General features: G+C 49.4%; 1 protein-coding gene across 1 annotated transcript; it reads right to left on the reverse strand.

The window, feature by feature from the left end:
• Positions 1-1,280: 1,280 nt before the first annotated feature.
• jph1b (junctophilin 1b) lies at positions 1,281-13,548 on the reverse strand (the record flags this gene model as incomplete). Its single annotated transcript, XM_084457974.1, has 5 exons — positions 1,281-1,361; positions 2,610-3,298; positions 6,032-6,150; positions 9,463-10,219; positions 13,170-13,548. 5 exons carry the CDS (start codon positions 13,546-13,548, stop codon positions 1,281-1,283), a joined length of 2,025 nt encoding a protein of 674 aa, XP_084314100.1.
• Between the last annotated feature and the right edge of the window lie 4,255 nt (positions 13,549-17,803).

Genomic DNA, 17,803 nt, shown 5'->3' on the forward strand with positions numbered 1-17,803 from the left:
AACTTTATAACAGGGCTCAGGATGTGAAATACCAAACTGCTCCTTTAAGCATGAAATTAAACATTTATACTGCAAAGACGGCCAGTATGTGTCACAAATGCTGGAAGGAAATTCCTTTGGGATTCCAAAGACCTGGAAAAAGTTGCGAGTGCGCAATATATTTCTAGACTTAAATAAATAAACGAATCAAACATCCTCTTGACTTATTCTAAAAGATAATAAACCAGTAACCAACAGATACACGTAACCCGGGCGCCGCCCCCCTGCCCTGCCCCGGGCGTCATGTGGCGCGGAGCGTGGGTCGTTAGTCCGAGGACACTAGACAAGGCTTTAGGGGTGGCGCTGGTGGCTGTACGACTGCTGACCGGTGGTGGCCGCTGCGGAGCGGCGTACGGGTTTGTCCTCCGGCGAAGGGGACGGCGAACGCCGAGATGGACGGAGGGACGGGCGGGCGGACGGACGGACCCGCTGGCAGGAGCGGAGGAGACCGCCGAGACGCATTCCTCCCCCGGCGGCCTCTGGCACGTCTCTCCCCCTCTCACACGTCAGATGGTAAAATAGTAAGGCAGCTGTTGGCTTCCGTCAACTAAAAGTGCATCTCCGAACATATCCAGTCAACCCCCCCGCCCCCCCCCCCCCCCCTCACCCGCCCTCCCACCCCCAGCCCCCCGTACACCCCAACACCCTGCTGAGCCCCACACACACACACGCGCACACACACACACGCACACGACCCCCTGCCCACCCCCCTCCAAGGCAGATGGAGGGGCAATGTTGCACTTCATTGGTTGCAGCTTGGATCAGCAAATTTCCTTTTTTTTTTGTGTCCCCCCCCCTCCCCCCAACGACTGCTTGCTTCAGCTTTCACAGAACCCGGGACAAGTCGCAAATCATCGCCAGCGAATCGGGGTGGGGCCCCGGGCGGCCTGGGCGGTCCAGGTCTCATCTTTCGCTCTCTCTCTCTCTCTCTTGCCGTGTCTCGCTCTATTTCCAGTCCTCCGTTTTGCCCGCGTCTGTTCCTGACCGGTGCCCGTTTTTAAAGGCCGACTTGCAGAGTTAGGGAGGCCGAGGCCGCTAGTTTGGTTGAGTCCACTAGGGTCAGAACAGGACGTTACGGGGTTAGCTCGTTATGTTGAATCTCATTCAGGTGTGCAGTAGCTCTTCATCAACGTATGGCAATTAGCAGATAGAGAACAGAACCAACATAATCATGATACAGCCATGGTACATATCAGAACGAGGAGGGAGTTGAACTATTTCTTACCTGAGTTGAGATTTTGTCAGGTCAGAAAATGGACAAAGATTATTGCTAGACCAATATTCAACAGCATTACTAGGGCAACCAGAATTGAATTAGGACCCTGTGAGAGACAGAGAGGAGTAGAAGAGAAGAGGAGAATAGTTTAGACAACACATTATTATTGACAGAAAGAAAAACAATGCAAACAGCATCAAGTTACAACTTCTTGGCCTGTCCTGTGACCCAAAACAAGCCAAAGCTTAGAAGCTTTTACTCCATTCAAGGTAATGTATATCCCAACTGCTACAGACCTACAGTTCCCTCGGTATCAATGTCCTGAGCTAAATCAAGCAAACACAGAGTATTTTACAGTTTTTGCAAGTAGCAATTGATCATAATACAGTAAGCTAGGCTACGCTGTACCTGGTTCAACCATGGAGGTATTACAAGAAGTGGATGTGGAATTGAAAGGTAGCCGCCCATTCATTCCAATGAAAGTTGCTCACCCAGCGCATGAAAGATTTTGAACATATTTCATATAGCTCTTGGTGGATTCTAAAAGAACATGGACCCAAAGATTTAAAACTTGATCATTAAAAGAGTTGTTTTTGAATTTCAGTGACACCCAGATTTTTTTTATTCTTTCCCCAGCTGCTTCTTTCCCCATGAACAGTAGTCTATGGCCTTCCCAGATAGCGAGCGGATCTGGGCCATATACAGGCCAGATCTGGCCCTTGTGGCTTAGTTCCGGCCCATATATGGCCCAGATCCACTTGCTATCTGGGTTGTTAACACATAGCCGGGGATCTGGGAAAACGGTGATATTTATCTGCGTTTGTACCTGTCGTTTACACGTAAATGGAGGTTTTAACCCACTGAAAACGATTTGATTCAGAATCGATTAATCGATTTTTTTTTAACCCAGCCATAGAGTTGACACACTAAATAGAAGGGGACCTTCATTAATGTAATCAATCTATCAATCTATCTATCTATCTATCTATCTATCTACAAAACCCTGTTTTCATCATTCACTTTCATTAGGTTGATTGTAGACTAGTGATGTAATTTGCACATAGGCTAGATAGATGTGCACTATATTGCAGTTCTCCTTATAAAACTATGCCAGGATGAATGGAGCGCATGGCGTTGGGACAGCTTACGACGGGTCAACCTTAGCTAAGGAGGCTCCGGGAACCAGCGCTCCATCTAAAGGGAGATCTTACGGCGTAGCGCTACGATGGCTCTGGGAAACGCGGCCCAGAGCTGTGCTTGTGTTGAACTCATCCCTGATATCTCATCCAGAGCTCTTATCCAGAGGCACCCCCTCTACTCATCCCATTGTCCCTCTACAGGGTGCTCTACTTACTGACTCTTCCTCCACTAAATCCGTGCTGATCTCCATGCTGGCCTTCTTGGTTTCCGCCAGGCTCTTCGGCCTGTACGAATCCTGCTTCCTTAACTTGGGCTCCGGCTTGCTCTCTTTGGCCGGCTTGGGCGTGGGGGGTTTCGGCGTGGGGGTGCGGTACACCTTGGCGGGCGGGGGCATGCGGGCGAGGGCGGCCGGGATCATCTGAAGCTCCTCCTCCGCGCCCATTGGCTCGTCCGGAGGCGGGATCTTGACGTCGGCCTTCACGTAGTAGCCGTGGTACTGGGTGTGCAGCTGCCCGTTGCCGGGGCTGTCTGTGGCGTTGGGGATGGCGGATTCTACCGTCTTGAACGGTTTAGGCACTTCCTGTCTGACTTCCTGTTTGGGCAAGATTTTACAGGCGGCCTTGGTGATGCCGGCAGCCAGGCTCTCCGCCATGGGGGTCTTGTTCTCTTTCCCAGAAGGCTTTGCGGTGGTCTTGCTGCCGAAGAAGCTCTTCTTAACGGCAGGGGGTGACGGAGGGGGCGTGTGGGCGGGACTCTGGGATGGGCTCTGATTGGGGGAGTGGTCGGGGGTGGTGCCTTTACGGTAGAAGTGGGGGCTTCCTGATGGCGACTTCTTCTTTGGCTCCTCCGGGACCTCCTTGACCTCGATTGGCTCGTTGAACCTCTGCTTGATGTAGTCAGGGCCTGGAAAACACAATGAGATTTCAACTCAATTTCATTCAACAAACTTTGATGTTCAGTCATTCTATTTGCAGCGTGAAATCATTAACCCTTACTTGGGGTACATGCATCCACGCAACACCATATCTCTTTTTTTTTTTATCGCTGGGAGAATCATAATTCACATTTATTCACTGTCAGTTGGCTCACGGTTAGCGTTCCTGCTCCGCAGCCATGAGTTCACAGATGAGGTATTTGTTCCTTAATGGAGTTTGAGGAGCCCTGGTGGGTTTATATTTCCCTGTAAAACGTTCCATGCATTCTCTACATGCTCCTGGACACTGATGAGGGCTGCGCCTGGGCCGTCGGCCTGCTAACTCCAGCGCCATCACCCGCAAGCTAGCCAGGCGCACGGACAACAGCCATTTTGTTTCCTTGTTTTCAAATGGACGCTCTTCCTTTGCCTTCTCTCACTCGCTGTGTCTGTCTGTCCGTCTCCTCCGAGACTCACGAGTCGGTCTCTAAACGCTGCGCTCAACTAGAGACTGAGGACATTCCTCCAGATTTCGTTGCTAAAAGTGGGTGGAAACAATTTGAGAGGTTGATTAAAACCTGCATCATTGGACCAATAGAAAGTCTCTGACAGTCCTTGCTAATGCATGGGGCGGTGACATGTTTTGATTTCAATGTTTTGTGCTGCATTCACGTGCTCCTCAGAAGGTCAAATCTCTCGAGATGTGAAGTCGTTCTTTCGACTTCGGTGTGTTCATGAGCTTTTAAGTCGTAATATGGGGACAATATGGATGATACAAAGAAGATAATGTATTTTATTGCCCCGGGCATTTAAACAACCAAACCCACTGGTAGCTGTTTCTAGTTTTTGCTTGACAATAATGAGCAAAGGATTCTCTGAAGCACAAAGATATTGCTTTACCTGACTTGAATAACTTAAACAAATCTAGATCACTCTACGTGGACAGCAACTAACGCTTACAACCTAATACCATATGACTTACCTTACAAATTACATGTGAGCCAAAAAAAACAGTTTATTACCACCACAACTAAACATTTAACCTACTTTTGTCCGCTACTTCCTGCCTATGACTTCACAAGCCGGCAAGTCGTGTACCAACATTTTTGCTGACTAGCTGACTTTTTGTTCCGACTTGGGGGGGTGTTGATGGGATTTTTCCGAGTTAGAAACCAATTTTTCTGATTATTCTGACACCACATGAATGCAGCATTGATTCCCCAGATAGCAAGCGGATCTGGGCCATATACAGGCCAGATCTGGCCCTTGTGGTTTAGTTCTGGCCCATATATGGCCCAGATCCGCTTGCTATCTGGGTCTCCACTCAGGTTTTTTTGTGGTAAGGTGGGTCCTTCACCCTATTGGAGATGTAGGCAGTGGTTCCGATTGGAAGCGTTGGGCTCTAGCGCTGTTCTAGCACCAATTTTCAATGGAGATGCCTTTGGACTTTCGGAGTAGGAGATCTCCAAAGTCTGGTATCGCGAGATTAGACTCCAGGAGAGGTGGGCGTGCTACAGCCTCCTCACACTTTGACCACGGTGCTTCAGAGCAGTTACTGTGGATATGATACAGCTAGAATTGGTAGAGCATGGACACTTGACTTTGCTGTTTTAATACCCAAGCCCATTGGTTTTAATGTAATCAAGAAGGCTCATGGTCCATATGTATCTTTCACACCTTTCTTCTAGCTAGACTAGCTACATTGACACCTCACTGGGCTGGGAAGAGCCATCTTGTTTTCAATCGCTGTCTATTTATTTATCTCTCTCTCTCTCTCTCTCTCTCTTTCTCTCCCTCTCTCTCTCTCTCTTCCCACTCTGTCTCTGTGCAGACTGAGAGGCACACAAGTAGCTAAGTTATGTAAATGATATTCATCCCCTAGCATTCATTAGCATGTACATCTCTTACATTACCATATGCATCTGCTGCATGCAGAACATGGAGAGATAGAGCCCCGACACAAAGACCCTCGGACAAAGGTGGTCACAAAGGGGACTTCAGAAGCAGCGACGGGGGTCTATAAGCCGCGGATCAGACCGATCCAGATCGTAGACTGATCCGACGGTACGTCCGGCTCCTCGCGGCGCTCCAGGCCAGTAAGAACCGGGTTCTATCGGGTTCTATCTCTGTCCCACGGCGGCCCGGTGCCCAGTAGGCACGGCTAAGCCCACAAAATGCCAGCCTGGCACTGCTGTTTATAATATCGTGACAGGTTGTAGGCAGTGGATGATGTATCAAGAAACACTGGGGAACAGATATCGTGGTGTGTGTGTGTGTGTGTGTGTGTGTGCGTGTGTGCGTGTGTGTGTGTGTGTGTGTGTGTGTGTGTGTGTGTGTGTGTGTGTGTGTGTGTGTGTGTGCGTGTGCTTAAATTCCTCCTCTGGCAGAGCGGAGCCGAGGACCAGTTCTCTGGCCACACGGTCATAGAAATGTGACATAAAATGAACACGGATGAAGTTCCAACGCTCTGAGTGAGTGACGGGACGGTGGCGTTTATTCCCAGATAGCAAGCGGATCTGGGCCATATATGGGCCGGAACTAAGCCACAAGGGCCAGATCTGGCCTGTATATGGCCCAGATCCGCTTGCTATGTGGGTTAGGACCGAGCGAGATGCAGAGGCTGTGGGGGACAGACCCCCGGCTAGTGAATCCCCCCGGCGTGTCACATCCTGGAGGTGTATGTCACCTACAGTGACGGCCGAGCCACCGGAGGTCTGGTTTACCTGGCTGGTGGAAGCCTGGAGCCAGCTCCCTGGCCACGGCCCTGGCGATGTCGGAGTCCTGACCGGCCGACTGGGCGGCCTGGTCCGCCGCGTCCCCCTTGGCCCGGGCGTGGGCCGTCCTGGAAGACAGGAGACAGGAACCGGATCAGAACCAGGTGTTTATGTCAGTGATGCAAATGTCTATATACACCCCCCCCCCCCCCGGATTATATACTATAGCTATAGCATGTACATAACTCACCCATGCCCCCTGGGTTATTTATTTGTTTATTTATTCACATCCATATATAGCATGTACATAATTCATCCAGACCGATATCTATCTTTCTTACCCTTATTTTATACTGTAAAGAAATGGTACTTATTGTGTGATTTGTTCATTTGTAACTTGCAAATGTGTCATTTGTAAACTGAGTACTGGAGTCTATCTGTTATTGAGCATAATCGGCAGCAACATGTGACTGTGACTACGGAAGAGCATTAGGGCCAACAGCAGTTTTTTTTTTTTAAGTTTTACTTTTAAAGTCAGAAATTCTGAGTTTCTTTCTCAGAAATTCTGACATTAAAGTCAGAAATTCTGACATTAAAGTCAAAAATTCTGACTTTAAACTCAGAATCTTAAAAAATAAAAAATAAACTCAGTTGTTGGCCCTAATGCTCTTCCGTACTGTGACTGTACACGTACCTGTGACAACGACATTTTTAATCTTGAATAACCTGGTATGCCCCTTAGAGTGATAGGTATGATCTGTGCAGTGTTTTGAATTACAAAATTGTCTTAGCTATCAAATAAAAATCATCTTTAGATTCTAAAATAATGCTACGAAAACCTGAAATACAGAGGCCTAAGCTTGGACTTTTCAGACAGAAACCTTTCCCAAGAACTTTTGGACATCTACTGTCCAGACTGCCTGAGTGGGCCGGCAGATGGTATGCTAGTGCACCAGCTGTTCGGGCTAAGCTAAACTAGCTAGCACGGCCACACACACAGCAAGGCCGTATTCCTGTCAGCTGTTGATAAGCCCAGTCCTGCCAGGCCTTATTTAGGCAGGGCCCACTTCTGACGCACGCACACACACACACACACACACACACACACACACACACAGAGCTCGCTCTCTTTTTTGCCCACCCTCCCTCTTCTCTCTCTCACCCCCTCTCTATCACCCACTCTATCATCATCTGTATCTCTTCACCCTCCTCCTCCCTCCCCTGCCCTCCTCTCCATGTCTCTCTTCATCCCTCCCATGGGCTTCCTCCACACAGATGACGGGGGGAGTGACGCAGGCCGAGACCCCTCTGTCCTGCACGTTCTTGAGCTCTTACCAGGCCGGTCAACTATGGCAGCGCCACATAACGGCAGCCTTCAAAGACGGCGCCCCTCTCTGCATTCTCACACCCCGCACGGGGACATATCTCTGTTTCGTCGCACCGCCGCGGCGACGAGATGAGTCCAGGGCGCTGGTTATAAACAGGCATCATTATAATTGATGAGCCGGAATAATCAGAAGTTAAGAACACGCTAATTAGTGTTTTTTTCAACATAGGACACACAGCATCGCGAGGGACAGCGAGGACGTGCGGGCGTCGTCGGGAGTTGCCGTTTAGCCTTGTGTGAACAGACAAGTGAATGTTTTATATGCCGCTATAGTCGTAAGTCACTCCACGACCGTGCATTGTAAAAGACAGGGCACAATTAATCAATGTTAGGCTACTGGTTTACAGAGCGCTGACAGAAAACATAGTGGATGGGAGAGTGGTGTTTACACTGAAGCAGCCTTTGTTAACGACTTCTGGTTTGTGTCTCTCTACCTTGGGTCTTGTGGGCCTGTGCTCATGCAGTAGCTACTGCTTCCCCCATTAGAACCGGTGGACTTGTGATCTCAGGGAAACTATTAATACATCCATGGGGAGCCTGCACAACCACAAGAGCTTAACCTGACCATACTGTAGCTTCCTTTCGCTTCAGCGCGACCCCTGGGGTCATGGCTCATTTGTACTGTCGCCTTTATCGTCGAAATGATTGAAGGTGCATTGTGAAAGTAAGACAGGGTGTGTTTTAGAGTGAACGAGTCACAGACAGGGAATTTGACTCTTTGCACAATTTACCCCCCGGGGATCAATAAAGCAGCTACTACCACTACTACAACTACTAATTAAAAGATATAGTGATAGTGTCAATAAAATGACATGACTGAATCCTGACTTCCTCACTAAGCAATAATAGTTTGATTGATATTGTATTATATTATTATTATTATTATTGATATTAAAGACAGTTGCTCCAGAAGTCTACACTAGCAAGTTTATAAATGTTATAGGTAGTTTTGTATTATAAGCTATTTAACGTTATAATTTACAAGCATAGGCTATACAACGGTCCATATAAAATTGTTGATGAATAGTGCACTGTTGAGATATTAGTACTCATTGCTCATGTCATAGCTAAGTACACAGTGGATCAGTCTGTCAAAGTTTTATTATTTAAGTATATGATCGTAAATAACCTTAGAACAAGGCTTGTAATGTTAAATACCTAACTACTCGTATAAAAGAGTAATGGCGGTGTTATTACTCGTGTGACATCAATCTAGCCTCATTACAGACTGTAGTTGAACTGAGTGACAGTATGATCGCTCTCCATTCCCTCACACCTCTGTTCATGACAATAATAAGAGAGAGAGAGAGGGAGAAAGGGGGGAGAGAGAGAGGGGGAGAGAGGGAGAGAGAGAAAGGAGGGAGAGAGAGGGAGAGAGAGAAAGGGGGGAGAGAGAGAGAGAAAGGGAGAGAGAGGGAGAGAGAGAGAGGGAGAGAGAGGGAGAGAAAGGGGGAGAGAGAAAGGGGGAGAGAGAGAGGGGGAGAGAGAAAGGGGGAGAGAAAGAGAGGGAGAGAGAGAAAGGGGAGAGAGAGAGAGGGAGAGAGAGAAAGGGAGAGAGAGGGAGAGAGAGAAGGGCGGGGGAGAGAGGGAGAGAGGGGGGGAGAGAGAGAGAAAGAGGCACTCCTGAAACAGCTGCCCGACCTTCAGACCAGCAGTGCAGAAACTGGCCCATGGTGCATCACACATTCAGACTATCATCATCAATATCCTCATCGGCATCGACACCCCCACAAACACACACACACACGTACACACACACACACACTTGTGTAGATATGTGAAAGGGAAGGTCGGTCTCAGCAGTAGTAATGCAGCCCACCCCTACGCCCTCCTCTGTGCACTTTCCAGAGATCTGAGCAGATCCGACAGGTGGAAGCTAAGCAGTAGCATCTGGTCGGCACTGGCTATGTATTACTTTACACATACCTTTAAAATCCCCACAGATCTCATCAAGAGCATTTAGGCTTACGAGGAGTGGACCTGAGGGACCCCGAATTCAAACGCACCCGCCCCCCCCCCACCCTCCCCCTGCGCGAGTGTGAGGCGCCGTTACCTTGACGTGGCTATTTCCACCTTCGTCCTGGCGATGGCGGCGGCCCGGATGGCGCCCTCGACGGCCCGGTCCACCTTCTGCTTGGTTTTGGCGTTCTTCAGCGGAATGAGCTGCTTCTTGACGCCCCTGGCCAGCGCATTGTTTTTATACTTCCCCTCCTCCTTGGTGCCGTCCGGGAAGATGGTGCAGCCGTAGCCGTGGCGCTTGTTGTTCATCCACTCGCCCTCGTACTTCATCCCGTTGGAGCGCTCGCTGACGCCGAAGCCGTTGCGCTTGTCGTTCTTCCACTCGCCCATGTAGGACTCGGTGGTGGTGGCGTCCACGTTGTCCTCCAGCGGCGCGTAGTCGTCCGCCATGTCCCCCTCGCCGAAGCTGATGGTGGAGTTGGCGTCGCTGGAGCTGATACGGCTCATGGCGCCGTCGCTGCGCGCCGAGCTGCGCTTGCTGGAGATGGACGAGCGCGAGTCGGACTTGCGCAGCTGCCGCAGGCTGCCGAACAGCGAGCCGCGGCGGAACAGGCCCTTCTTCTTCTCCGCCGCGCCGTCCGAGTGGAAGTTGAGGACGAAGCCGCCGCGCGTCCCCGCCGGGCCGTCCGAGAGGCCGTCGTGGAGCGCCGTGCCGTTGCTCTGCTCCGAGCGCAGCGAGGCCAGCGAGGTGCGCAGCGGCGAGCGGATGACGGTGGCCATGCCGTACGGGACGCTCTGGCGCACGCCGTAGCCGTGCCGCATCCCGCCCGTCCACTGGCCCTGGTACGTGCCTGTCGGGAGGGAGGGAGCGGAGAATCAATGACTCAATGACTCAATCAACCAATCAACGAAAACTGAATTACACAGACACAGGTTCAGCGTACTCAGGATTTAGAATGCCCTTTCTAGTACCCAGGGTTTAGAATGCCCTTTCTAGTACCCAGGGTTTAGAATGCCCTTTCTAGTACCCAGGGTTTAGAATGCCCTTTCTAGTACCCAGGGTTTAGAATGCCCTTTCTAGTACCCAGGGTTTAGAATGCCCTTTCTAGTACCCAAGGTTTAGAATGACCTTTCTAGTACCCAGGGTTTAGAATGCCCTTTCTAGTACTCAGGGTTTAGAATGCCCTTTCTAGTACTCAGGATTTAGAATGCCCTTTCTAGTACTCAGGGTTTAGAATGCCCTTTCTAGTACTCAGGGTTTAGAATGCCCTTTCTAGTACCCAGGGTTTAGAATGCCCTTTCTAGTACTCAGGGTTTAGAATGCCCTTTCTAGTACTCAGGATTTAGAATGCCCTTTCTAGTACTCAGGGTTTAGAATGACCTTTCTAGTACTCAGGGTTCAGAATGCCCTTTCTAGTACTCAGGGTTTAGAATGCCCTTTCAGTGATATCAAAATAAATAAATACAGGGTAAACCTCTGCTAAAAAGTTCCCGTTTTCTACACTAGTGGATGCAAATCCAACCTCACTAAAACCTAAAACTTTGACCTGCTGGCCTCTCACTGCACCGGAAAGGGGGCGTGGCTTAAAGCAGGGCTGGACAGGTGCAGAACTATGAAGAGTGTACATCCCAGCTGTAGTTTCTCCTATGAGTCGTTTCAAAATGGCACGGAGGTCAATTTTGGCAGTTGAGATGGTGTAACTTGTTGCGTGAGATTCTAACAGGAACTACCAAACCCTAACCCGAACAAAGCTGTGTCTAATCATGTCAAATATGAATGAGTACTGTGGAGGAATGGCTTGGCAACACGGCGACCATCAAGGCACCTCCACGCCGGGGTTCGGGGGGAACAGGCGTAGTGCCTCTCTGCCTGTCTTCAGCTCCCTGGTCCCTTGAGCAGGGGGGAGCATGTGCTATTTTAAAAGATAGAAGTAACTTGAGACGTCGGGAAGTTTGTCAGCTCAGGCCAAACATAACTCCGCCTATCTTGCTATGTGAACCGATCGCTGCGGCCTAGAAAAGTCCATCTGAGCCTTTGGAAAGCCAGTCTGACATGCAGTCGAATTTCCATGGACGCAGCATCACAGTGAGGGTAACGTGGTTTCTGTCCGGCTGCCACGCATTTGGAAGTGTTGAATTGCTGTAAGCGAAAGGTTAAAGGGCAAGTCAGCCAGTGGTGTGGTGGAGAGTACAGTACACCCACTTCTTTAATCACCACTACACCCCTGTTTCCAACAGGTTATTCACGCTTCCATGAGAAGCAGTGAGCATGTGCAGACTTCAGACGCAATGGCTAAGAACTCGGTTGTAGGGATTCAAGTGACAGAAAGTGTGGGTGGGGAGAGAGAGAGGGAGGGAGAGAGGGACAGAGAGAGATAGGGAGAGAGAGAGGGACAGAGAGAGAGAGGGAGAGGGAGAGAAAGGGGGAGGGAGGGAGAGGAGGATGGAGAGAGGGATGAAGAGAGAGAGGAGAGAGGGAGTGAGAGAGAGGGAGGGAGGGAGGGAGAGAGAGAGGGAGGGAGAAAGGGACAGAGAGAGGGGGAGAGAGAGGGAGGGAGAGAGAGCGGGATGGAGAGGGGGAGAGAGAGGGAGAGAGGGACAGAGAAAGAGGGAGAGAGAGGGAGGGAGAGAGGGGTGGAGGGAGAGAGAGGGACAGAGAGAGAGGGATGGAGAGAGAGCGGGATGGAGAGAGGGGAGGTAAAGAGACTACAGGTGAGATCAGGAGGTCAGGGTAGATATGGGATATCTGGTACTGGCTGCATATTATATACATTCTCCCCTCCCTTCCTCTCTCTAAAGCACATTGTGTTTCCTCTGTGTATGAAATTTGCTATAAAAATACTATTGGATTTGATTTGATCCTTTAAGAATGGGCCTGGAATTCAACCAAACCCGCACTGCCAAAGTAATGCTTACTTTTGCCCAATTGTAAAGCACACCTTGACTGCTGGTCAAACTCAATCATTTTAAAGATATTCTTGGAATTTGAATTGAATGCAATATTGTAATTATGAGTGTGATTTTGTCTGTCAGTAACTGACAAATATGTACAGTAGGCTATCGCTAGCTATATTTGCCTAAAAACAAAAGAGAATGTGTGGTGTCGTGTGCAATAGTCAATTATCCTTATGTATTACTACTATGAATATTCATATTATCATAAGATGATCTTGTCTATGGAATATACTAGGCAACCTACAAAATGAAGATTTAAGTGCAAGATACAGTGCACAAAAACTTTCCAGACCATGTCACAAATAGACAACAGACAATCTTGCAAAAAATACAAATGACTCTCAAAAGATAATTGCAGCAAAACAGTCAATATCGACATATTGACTCTCTCGTTCATGGAAAATGACCATGAAAGAGTCAATATGTCGATACGTCTGCAGCTGGCGAACAGCGTTTTGATTTTCTAGAGTGGATGAAGTTTCTATTTATAACCTGACCTCTGTGAGAGCTGACCAGTCCCAAATTAGCATCTAGCCCACTAGCGCTGTGTTTGAGGGTTTATAACACAAAAATATAGCCTACATTGTTTTATAGGATTGTTCCTAGGCTATTATTTCTTATTGCCTACCACTAGCGCTGTGTTTGTTGGTTTATAACACAAAAAGATAGCCTACATTGTTTTATAGGATTGTTCCGCTATTATTTCTTATTGCAAAGAAGGGTGATTAAAACGATCTGCTAATACACTAATAATGATTGTTTAAAGTGTTGCTATAAAAGGCAGAACTGTCTCCTCTTCGAAACTGAATGTTCAACTTCAACCACAAACTGTTGCTGCCAGCTCACCTCCATCCCCGTACGTCTCAACTCCATATCCGTCCTGCAGACCGTTACTCCACGTCCCATCGTATCTGGCCGGGGTGGCCAGACTCTGACGGACCCCGTATCGACCTTTATATCCATGAGTCCATTCACCCCGGTAAATCCACCGGCCCTTCGACTCCACCCCGAGTCCGTGGCGTTTCCCCTGCGCCCAGTACCCCTGGTAGACGTTCCCACTGGGCCAGGTGTAAACCCCAACTACCTCGAAGCCGTTCGACCAGGATCCGGAGTACTCGCCTTGGCCCTTGGGTCCGGTGCAGATGCCGTGTCCGTGGGCTTTCCCATCCTCCCAGCCGCCGCAATATGTGCCACCATCGTCAAAATCAAACCGTCCGCCTGTCATTCAGAAAAGGAGGGTATGAGGAGAGCGAACCGTGGTAGAAGCCCGATGTTGCGCGGTCACTCGACAGGCCGGAGCGAATTTTACTATAAAAAGGGGAGCGCGGAGATGGGAATCCGAGGGACGGTGTGGACACGGGATGTCGAAGTTCCGAGGGGCGGTGAATGGTTGTCAGTGTGGGCATTTGTGGTTGTCGGCTGAAGCGTTACGGCTACGTGGGAGGGTGAGAGCGGTGCCACCGCTGCCAGAATCGTCCCCGGTGTGTTTTATGACTCTCTCTCTCTCTCTCTCTCTCTCCCTCGCTCTCTCTCTCTCTCTCTCTCTCTCTTTCTCTCTCTCTCCCTTGTGCGCTCTCTCTCTCTCTTTCTCCCCCCTCCTCTCTCTCTCCCGACGTAGCCTATCTCTCTTCCCCCAGTCTTCCAAGTGACTAAGTGAGAGAGAGATTTTGTCTGTGCAAGTCTGTGTGTGTGTGTGTGTGTGTGTGTGTGTGTGTGTGTGTGTGTGTGTGTGTGTGTGTGTGAAGAGAGAGAGAGAGAGAGAGAGAAGAGAGAGAGAGAGAGAGAGAGTGTGTGTGTGTGTGTGTGTGTGTGTGTGTGTGTGTGTGTGTGTGTGTGTGTGTGTGTGTGTGAGAGAGAGAGAGACCGAGTGACAGAGAGAGATCTACGTGGGTGTCTGTCTTGCCTAGCCTATATGATGGTATAAACTGCAGTAGGCCTAATCAAATGGAAATGGTTGACACTTCTGAGTTCATGTTTGCAGTCAATACAAAATAATACAGCCTATAATAACTTGGGTCCCCCATCAAAGACAAAGTTTGCAATAGGCTACCCTACAGCGTTACATGGTTTCGATCAATCCAGCTTTTAGGATTCTAATAGATTATATATTGCAGGTCATAGTAAATTCTAGACTAGGCTACTCTAGACTAGTCATTCACCGTGAGACCGATTAAATTATTATCAGCTTGATATCAGCACGGGAAATAGGGTCAGTTTAAAACAACAGCGACATCTAGCGGTACTGATCTCAACAGCAGATTCTTACAACACTGCATGGCTCTCTATGCACCACAGGGTGTCAGTGTAGGCTACACTCCTACTCCTAGAAGGCTACATTGTTGGAGTAGAAACTTGACGCTAAAGCCACGTTGGCTTTTCTCCCCCAGGATTTCGTCTCCAGATAAGATCCTCTCAGTGATAGTTGCCTATTGTAAGAGCTCTAGACCCAACTAGGCTACTTCTCTCAGCGACGACACAACGTGTGTATTATTTATTTGCCAAAACAGCAACATTAGAGCAAGAGAGAGGAAGTCTTCTACCTAAACAAGTGCAGACAGCAACAGCCGTTAAAATGACAGATCCGTCTAGCCTACGGTAAATTCCGCACATAGATGCGTCCATGACATATGTCCCCACAGAATTCACCCAGTAAAAATTGGGCGGCAGGGGAGTTGCCAGTCCAACAGGGCGGCTCCAGTCCACGTGAGCCGGTAGTCCACCGAAACGCGCTCCGGTTTGCCGCCGACGTCCACCACAAAGTGCTAGTCACCGGGTTTCCAGGACGCTGAACGGGCAGCCATCAGGGGGTCGCAGGGGTCCATGGTGGGGCGTCGTGGCGGACGAAAATGTACTCAACCAGCTGTGGACCCGTGGGGACAAGGGACGGTGGGAGGCCGCGTTGCGAGGCGGGGACCGGACCAGAACCAGACCAGGACCGGACCAGGAGCGTGGCTCGCTGGTCAGTGGCGCACCAGGGAGCAGTGGTGTTTGGGCGAAATCCCCAAGGACTTGCAGCGGTTGGCCGTAGACCAGGGCTGAGTTTCCCAGAGGCATCGTAGCGCTAAGTTCATCGTAGCGCTACGATGAACGCCGCATCTTACGATGAACGTAGCGCTACGATGCCTCTGGGAAACTCAGCCCAGCTCGGCGGACGAGGACCGGAGGTCGTCCTTGGGGGCGATCCTGAGGCCCAGCATGACCCACGGGGGCTTGTCGATCCAGCTGCCGGCCTTAAGGTCGTCCCGTCCCGAAGTCTGGCTTTCATGGAGCAATGAAAACCGCTCGCACAAACCGTTGGCCTGTGTGTGGTACGGCAGGGCTGCGTCCCCAGGACCCTCTACAACTGCATTCCAGAGCTCGGATGTGAACTGCTCGCCCCGGTCGGACGACAGGTCAGACGAGGCGCGGAAGCGGGCGTCCAAGGTCCCGATGAACCCCCCCGGGCTACCTCGGCGGACGCCATCCAGTCGACCTGTCCACCGTGGTGATGAAGCGTCCTGTGTAATATCTCTACCTGTCCATTAGATGGGGCCACATACCCAGTATTCTAGGTTACATAGGGCCTTCCTATGCGGGCCTTCCTATGCTTTTCACCTTTGACCCCTGAGCAGCCATGTAACTGTGCGTTCAGAGCAGCCCTGTCATGAGCCACATGAGTTGTGCAGCCTGGGGGATAAAGCGTGGGTAGAAGGCCACCATTTTGAGGAACTCCTGCAGGGACTGTCCTGTGATTCACATTCAGGTTAGGTTATTCACATGTAACGTATACAATGCATTTTAATCTTAATCTTAATTTATCAGACATTATTTCATGTCATTTCAATTCACAGCTATTTCAGTGGCATGACTAGCTTCCGTCCTACCAGTCCTGAACAGAAACAATCCAACCATGCACATAAGCCAGGCTGGACCTGGCCTGGTTATGCAGTGTTTCCCATAGCCTACATTAGGGTTGGGTGATTTGACGTAGTCTCCTCAACTGCGCATTTCAAAGCGTGCGCAAATAGGCTCATGCATTGGGCAGCAGTCAACAAAGAAATGGCTGCCACGAAAATATTTTTTGCAGATGTTAGAGCTCAATCCATCTATGGAAAAAATGAGTTTTTCCAGCGGATATCTTAGTTAATACAAGAAGATTAATCTAGGAAAGCAGTTTTATGTTGTAATATTTCATTTGGGAAACGCATGCAATTGCTGGTGCATAGGCTTAGTAGGCTAGGCTACACACATAGGCCTAGTGTATATCGGTTTCCTTTTACTGCACAACAAATATAGCTACGGTAATAGCCTAGGTCTAAAACGAATGATTAGCCTGTCCTATATAAATCACAAACTGGTGGGCTAAGACCACTCACCTGCCTTATCTTCACAGTGGACCAAAAAAACGACTGCTCGACTAGGAGACAGCCCTAGAAAATAGTCCATTGCCTGGGCGGTTGGGGTCTTTCAGGATTCTGCTGGCCTTAGTCTGGTGTAGACGTCCTCGAGGTGAGGGAGTGCCCCCCCCCCCCTAAGATACTTTCAGCTGACTGTACCACTCTCTGTAGGGCCTTGCAATCTTGTATGCTGCTGCTCCCATACCAGGTGGTGATATTCCCAATCAGGATGCTCTTGATCATAGGTATAGGTATAGATACTGCATTTGTAATGCGCTCCCCATCCAGTTGTTACACTGGCCCGGAGCGCCATTCACACACCAACGGTGGAGCAATTTGGGGTTCAGTGTCTTGCCCAAGGACACTTCGACAGGTAGTCAGGAGGAGCCGGGATTCGAACCACCGACCCTACGATCACTGAACGACCCGCTCTACCAACCGAGCTATACCGCCGCCCCGCTCTGAATTTCCTCAGTTGTCTGAGGTGGTGCAGACTCTAGTGTTTTCCTCACCACAGTGTCTATGTGTGTTGACCATGACACTTCGACACCAAGGTACTTGAAACAGTCCACTCTCTTTACAGGGCGTCCCGTTGATGATTAAAGGAATAGTTCAGAATTTTGGACACAGCGCCTCATTTAGGACTTACCCATAATGTTGTTGATTGATGGAGAACATTTTCAACTGATTCCATTACGCTTTCCCTGGTTTGGGCATTCACAGCATGCTAATAGCCTACTAGCGCAATCAAACCAAAAATGGCTAGCATTCAAAAAAAACTAATTTATAAACACTCCAGGGCACAGAGCCTCATTTATGACTTAACCATAATGTTGTTGATTGATGGAGAACATTTTCAACTGATTCCATCATGCTGTCGCTGGTTTGGGCATTCACAGCATGCTAATGCTAGCGCAATCGAGCCAAAATGGCAAGCATTCAAGAAAACTCACTTATAAACACTCCAAACAAGTAAGGATCGCAAAATAAACTAAACTCCTCATCAAAGTTGGACACATCCCTTTTGAACGTGGCCATTGCAACTTGTTGATAGTAAAAAAAAGAGTCCTCTCTTCTGTTCCTTGTTGTTGTGAAGACAACAGT

Source organism: Borostomias antarcticus, assembly GCF_949987555.1.
Source record: "Borostomias antarcticus genome assembly, chromosome: 24".
NCBI lineage: Eukaryota > Metazoa > Chordata > Actinopteri > Stomiiformes > Stomiidae > Borostomias > Borostomias antarcticus.